This window comes from Orbicella franksi, chromosome 11 (genome assembly GCF_964199315.1).
Source record: "Orbicella franksi chromosome 11, jaOrbFran1.1, whole genome shotgun sequence".
NCBI lineage: Eukaryota > Metazoa > Cnidaria > Anthozoa > Scleractinia > Merulinidae > Orbicella > Orbicella franksi.
This window is the reverse complement of record NC_138155.1, coordinates 17,661,049-17,667,964: the sequence shown is the minus strand read 5'-3', so window position 1 is coordinate 17,667,964 and position 6,916 is coordinate 17,661,049. Positions and strand designations below refer to the sequence as shown.

The following is a 6,916-nucleotide window of genomic DNA, read 5'->3' as shown; positions in this document are numbered from 1 at the left end:
TTGAAGTTACTTCGCTTTTTACGATCGTTCAAATTTCCCGCTAGAGAAATTTTGGAAGTCCCTTGAGCATTTTCAAGCTGCTGCCGCCATTGTTAAAAAAATGGCCATATTAGGTTAATTTTGGGCTGTAAAACAAAGTTAGCAAAATGGACCCGCTTTACTTGATACGGCTTGAGGTAGCTGACACTCTTTTAGAGGCAACTGGGAGGCCTGGAATGAAAATCGACATTTCTCCTACCAATACGCTTAAATAACAAGTTTTCAGTCTAAATAGCTCTCAGTAGTTAAAACTGTGTTTTTGAGAATATTTGGAGGTTCAAATTCCACATCGTCATTTTAGGCCGGGTATCGCTCAAAAGTGGAGTTTCGTGTTGTTACAAGTTAAGGTAGCTAATACTGTAAGCAGTTCCTTGTCTAAAAAGCTTTTCGTAGCTGAAGCTGCGTTTCCGACAACATTTGAAGGTTTGAATCGTAAATCGTCATTTTAGGTCGGTTTTCGCTCAAAATGTGAAATCTTAAGTATTTTGAGCTTTAAGTAGCTGGAACGCTGTTTCTGAGGCAACTGAGAGGCATGGAGTGAAAATCAACATATCTCGTGCCATTACGCTCAAATTAGAAGTTTCCGGTCTAAACAGCTTGAAGTAACTAAAACTGCGCTTCTGAGAGTATTTCGAGGTTTAAATCAGAAATCGTATTTTTAGGTCGGTTTTCGTTCAAATGTGAAGTTTCAAGTTTTCTCCTGCCGTTACGCTCAAATACAATTTCAAGTCGAAACAGCTTGTAGTAGCTAAAAGTTCGTTTCCGACAAGATTTGGAGGTTTAAATCATAACTCGTCATTTGAGGTCGGTTTTTTGTTTAAATGTGCAGTTTAAGGTTTTACAGCTTTAAGTAAATAAAACTGTGTTTTAGAGGCAAGTGGGAGTGATGGAGTAAAAATCGACATTTCTCGTGCTATTTTTCGTGTCAAATGAGCTGTTTCTAGTCTAAGCAGCTTCTAGTAGCTAAAAGTTCGTTTCCGACAAGATTTGGAGGTTTAAATCGTAAATCGTAATTTCAGCTCGGCTTTCGCTCAAAGTGAAGTTTTAAGTAATTACATCTTGAAGTAGCTAAAACCGTGTTTTAGAGGCAATTAAGAGTCATGGAGGGAAGAATCATTATTTTTAGTGTTATTACGCTTAAATCAGCAGTTTCAAGTTTAAACGGCTTGCAGTAGCTAAAAATGCGTTATAAAGAGTACTTCCAGGTTCGAATAGCAAAATCGTCAGTTTACGTCGGTTTTTGCTCCAATGTGCAGTTTCAGTTGTGTTTTAGAGCGATTTGGGAGGCATGGAGTGAAAATCGACATCTCTCTTGCCATTACGCTCAAATTAGTAGTTTCGAGTCTAAACAGCTTACAATAATTAAAACTGAGTTTGTGAGAACGTCTGTTTTCAACTTCAGGTAGTTAACACTGTGTTAAAAAGGCAAGTGGGAGGCAAAGAGTGAAAATCGACTTTTCTCGTGCCATTACAATCAAATAAGAAGTTTCCAGTCTAAAGAGCTTGTAGTAGCTAAAACTCCATTTCCGGCAACATTTGGAGGCTGAAATCGTAATTCGTTAAAATAATCAGTTTCCAGTCTAAACAGCTTGCAATAGCTAAAAGTGCCTTTTTCAAAACATTTGGAGCTTTAAATCGCAAATCGTCATTTTACGTCGGTCTTGGCTCAAATGTAAAGTTTCCAGTATTTAGAGCTTTAGGTGGGTACCACTGTCCTTTAGAAAAAATGGGAGGCATAAAGGAAAAATTGAGAATTATCGTGCCACATTTACCTTTAAATTAGCAGTTTCCAGTCTAAACAGCTTGTAGGAACTAAAACACTCGTTTCAGAGCATGTTTGGAGGTTTAGATTGGAAATCGTCATTTTAGTTTCCAGTTTTACAGCTTTGGTTTAGCTTTGGTTTCATGTATTTTCAGCTTCAGGGAGCTAAAACTGTGTTTTAAAGGCAACCGGGAGGCATGGAGTGAAAATCAAGATATCTCGTGCCATTACGCTCAAATTAGCAATTTGCTGTCTAAAGAGCTTGTAAGAACTAAAACATCGTTTTTGAGAATATTTAAAGGTTGAAATTGGAAATCGTCATTTTAGGTCGGTTTTTGCTCAAATGTGAAGTTTCAAGTATTTGCAGCTTCAAGAAGCAAAAACTGTGTTTAAGAAACACGTGGAAGACAAGGGGTGAAAATCGACATTTCTCATGCCATACGTTCAAATAAGCAGTTACTAGTCAAAACAGCTTGTAGTAGCTGTGGTTGTGAGAACATTTGGAGGTTTGAATTAAAAATTGTTATTTTAGGTCGGGCTTTGCTCAAATGTGAAGTTTCGTGTATTTTCAGCTTTAGGTATGTATGACTGTGTTTTGGAAAAACTGGAAGGCATGGAGTGAAAATCGACATTTCTTGTGCCATTACGCTTAAATTAGTAGTTTTCAGTCTAAGCAGCTCGCAAGAGCTTAAACTTTCTTTTCGAAAAGATTTGAAGGTTTAAATAGTAAATCGCTATTTTACTTCGGTTTCGCTTAAATGTGAAGTTTCAAGTATTTAAAGCTTGAAGTAGCTCAATCTGTGTTTTAGAGGAAACTGGGAGGCATGATGTGAAAATCGACATTTCTCGTGCCATTACGCTCAAATAAAATATTTTCAGTGTAACTCTTCGTTCCTAATGGAACATAGGTCCCCAACTAGAGCGCGCCACCTAACCCTATTTTGTGCAGTGCAGTTTGCTTCATTCTACGCGAGATGTTTCCTCTCCAACTCTGCCATTCTCGTACGTCGCCAGGTGTGCTGGGTTCTTCCTCTCTTTCGTTTTCCCTGTGGGTTCCACTCCAGTGCCCTCTTGACTACATGTCCATCTAGTGTACTCAACGTGTGGCCGAACCAGCCCCAAGCTCTTTCCCTTATCTCTTGCTCTATCGGTCGCTGCTCTGTTTGTCTCCAAAGCTCCTTGTTGCTAATTTTTCTAGGTCACCAAATCGGCAAGATGTTCCTCAGGCTCTTATTGATGAACACTTGCAATTTCTGCTCCAATCCCTTAGTCAGCCTCCAAGTTTCAGAACCATACAAGAGCACCGCCTTCACATTTGACCCAAAGACTCTCAGCTTGGTCTTGGTTGTTAGTGTTGTAGATCGCCATATTGGTCTCAGCATCGCAAATGCCTGTCTACTTTCCAATTCGTGCCTGAATGTCCTTATCAGTGCCTCCCTTTTTGCTTACAATGCTCCTAAGGTATGTTAACTCATCCACTTCGTCAATCCGCCCCCCTGCAACCGACACTCCTTCGTCACGTTTGGTACCAATACGCATCAACTTTGTCTTGGTGGCATTGATCTTCAGGCCTAGCTTTGCACCTTGCACCTCCAAGGCCCGTGTCTTCTCCCTAATATCTTGAATTCTGTGCGATAGTAGGGCCAGATCGTCGGCAAAGTCAAGATTTTCTTAGGATGTTAGAGAGGTTAACTGAATACCTCTCTTCCTGTCAAAGGCTGTCCTTGTCACCCAGTCCAGGGCGACCAGAAACAGCAGGGGAGATAGCAGGCAGCCTTGTCTTACACCAGTCCTCATATTTAATGGTTGCGTCCTCTGTCCATTGTGAACCACCTGTGCGGAAAAACCTTCATAGAGTGCTCTGATGATGGTGACCACCTTAGTAGCTAAAGGTGCGTTTCTAAAAAATATTTGGAGGTTTAAATCGTAAATCGTCATTTTACGTTGGTTTTCGTTCAAATACGAAGTTTCGTGTATTTACAGCTTCAGGTAGCTAAAACTGTTTTAAAGGCAACTGGGAGGCATGTAGTGAAAGTCGACATTTTTTGTGCCATTACGCTCAAATTAGCAGATTGCAATTGGAACAGGTTTTTTTTTGTTATTTGGTTTTAATTTTTTAACAAACACAATATACATAGGAAAAAACTAAACAAATAAAAAAGGAAATAATAACATTACAGCACAATACTTACTTACACTACAATATGATCGTTACGACTACTTACATCGTTGTTTACATAGTTAAACAATACGGTTTGGAAAATGTCCAGTTTTTTTATCTTTAAAGTTTTAAGCAAAAGGTAGCACTACGAACGCTGCTGTATATGTACAGTATAAACATTATATCAAACCAAAAAACATTACTTAGTTAGCAAAACAAAGAAACCACGTCGTCAGTGCATGTTGAAAGGATTTTTGGAAAGCAGTAAGAGACTTGTTTTTAAATGCAATTTCTTTTTGTATTTTTAATTTTTTTTTAGAAGTTGGAGAAAAATGTGAAAAAAGAGCTTTTCGTCGTGCAGGCAGGTGCAGTATATAGAAAATTTCGCAATTAGAAGCACAGAGCTCAAAGAGTATCTATGTTCCGTTTTTTCAAAAACACTGTATAAAATCATACTATTTGATAATGCAAGTTGCTGCTTCGTTTTATTTGTCCACGAGTCTTGAAAGGTCTTCAAAAAAGCTATAACGGAAGAGCAGCGTAAGAACATATGATCTAGGGAGTTTGTATCAGCCACGCATTAAGGACATACATCGTTGTCAGACATTTTGGCTCTAAAAAGAGACATTTTAGTTGCGAGAATGTTGTGTGTTATCTTATAATAAAACGTTGTTATTTTAATGTCACACTTGATCTGGAAATGTAATTCATACACTTTTTGGACGGTTTCCGTGGTGAAACCATTCTTTAAGATTTTGGTTTTAGCAGTAGGTGGTACGAAGAATTTCTTCAAAAGCAAGTTGTACACATATTTAGTGGAAATGATTTTTTCTTTTTCTCCACTTTCTGGGCATTGCGAAGGAGGACTGTCAGATACTAACCTCCAAGAAGTCGAGATAGCATAAGACCGAAGAAGAGGGTGAAGGGCGTTTTGAGCTTAAACTTATAACAAAAGTTTTTAAAGGACAGGAATTTAGCGTCCTCTTGAAAGAGATTCTGGATTCGTATTATATTTTCGTCAAACCAACTTTTGTAGAATACAGGGTTACCATTAATTAAAATTTTTTGATTATTCCAAATTACCTCTTCATAAGTGATGGAAGTCTCACTTCTCACAGAATCTTTAGTCATTTGCCATTCGTCAACATAAAAAGGTGGTATGTTGCCGACCTGCAGCGTGTTAATGTCATAGTTACAATTTGTCAAGAAGTGTAATCCAGCATATCTCTCTAGGGCTGCGTTAGAGATGATTTTCCAGGATGCTACGCTTTCGGATTTTATGCGTGGTATCCATGCGACTCTATGTTTTCTCTCGCCAATAATAGTTGATTTCTTGATTTTAGACGGCTTCTTATCCCAAATAAAATTAAAAATTATTGAGTTAGTTTCTTTAATTAGTTGTGCAGGGATGACGAGTACAGATGCATTGTAAATTAATTTTGAAAGACCCAACTTTTTAACGATGTTTATCTTACCAAGAAGCGTAAGGTTTCATCTCTTCCAACTATTTAAAGTCTTCTAGGTTCCGGATTTTCTGTATAAAATTTAACTCAGTTGCTTTACGCGAATCGTATGAGAAAAAAATACCAAGGGCTTTTATTGGGTCTTGTGGCCATCGAAAACCGAACGGAGTTTCGAGGTTGTTTTTCCAACTACCGAGCCACATCTCTTCAGCTTTTGTAGCATAAATTTTTAAGTCAGAGAGATTTTTAAAGTTATTTAGAAGTACCAGTAGTTCTGGTATAGAATCCAGTTCTCGCACGTATAAAGACGCTTTGATTTCTTTCTCACCTACTTTAATTCCTTTTATCGTATTTTTGTTTCTAATTGCATTGCCAAGAACTTCGATACCTATCACAAAACGCAATCCGGACAGAGGGCAACCTTGTCTGACACCCGTCTCCAAAGCAAAAAATTCTGACGCATGGCCATTGTTTAAATCACAGCTGTGACGTTATTGTAAAAGATTTTCACCCAGTTTATACCGTCAGGTCTAAAATTAAACTCGTTAAGGGTGTCGATAAGGAAATCTCATTCAATAGTGTCAACAGCTTTTCGAAAATCAATAAAAAGGGAAACTCCCGGGACATTTTTCTTGTCTGTATATGACATATTGTCCAAAATTAAACGAACGTTTTCTCCGATATAACGACCTTTAATGTAACCGGTTTGGTCAAAGTTAATCATTTTTGGAAGAATTTTTTCTAATCTCTTCGCAATTGTTTTCCTCAGTATCTTATAGTCAACGTTAAGAAGAGAGATTAGTCTAAGATTCTCCAGCTATGTGGTGTCTTTTTCTGGTTTCGGGATGACTGTAATAATCCCTCTTCTTTGAGAAATTCACAAAGTTCCTGTATCAAAAGCAAAGTTAAAACTGTTCCCGGCGATTTTTCGTTTTGGAAATCGTTTAAGGCTTTTAGGCATTCTTCAGCGGAGACCTTTCCTTGACACATTTGCTGGCTCGTATTCTCTAAAGGGGTAATGTTTTCGAAGAAAGAGTTGCCTGTATCGTTTTAATTTTCAGGATGCGTGGCCCAAGTGTAAAGAGCTTTATAAAATTCCATTTGCTCTCGCAGAATCTCGAATTGATCGTTTGTGACGGTGCCAATAGAGCGTTTTAATTTTGCAATTGTCTTTTTTTCATAGTTTCTTTTCTTACGGTTATAAAGGTAATGGTTGTTGCGTTCGCCGTCTTCGTACCATTTCACCTTACTTCTTAGAACTGTACCTTTTGCCTTGTATTGCATAACCCTCTTTAGGCGTAGTCTGATGTTTTGAATTTCACAAATTATATATTTGTTATTTGGTTCTGCTTCAGCTGTTTTAAACAGATGATTAATGCAGTTCTAGAGAATGTTTTCAGAGGACTTTTTTTTCTCTAGATTTGTTTTTGGAACATTTCACGGAAAAACCCCTAATCTCCATTTTAATCAGCTCCCATCTCAGATTTAAAT

The 6,916-nt window shown here is 37.8% G+C and overlaps 1 protein-coding gene across 1 annotated transcript; it reads right to left on the bottom strand.

Moving 5' to 3' along the window:
- Positions 1-3,196: 3,196 nt before the first annotated feature.
- Positions 3,197-6,709, bottom strand: LOC145502152 (uncharacterized). Its single transcript, XM_081481424.1, has 5 exons — positions 6,691-6,709; positions 5,692-5,813; positions 5,046-5,132; positions 4,844-4,898; positions 3,197-3,471 (listed from the first exon to the last, which is right to left on the bottom strand). The coding sequence occupies exons 1-5, from the start codon at positions 6,707-6,709 to the stop codon at positions 3,197-3,199; spliced, it is 558 nt and encodes a 185-aa protein (XP_081337550.1).
- Positions 6,710-6,916: the final 207 nt, after the last annotated feature.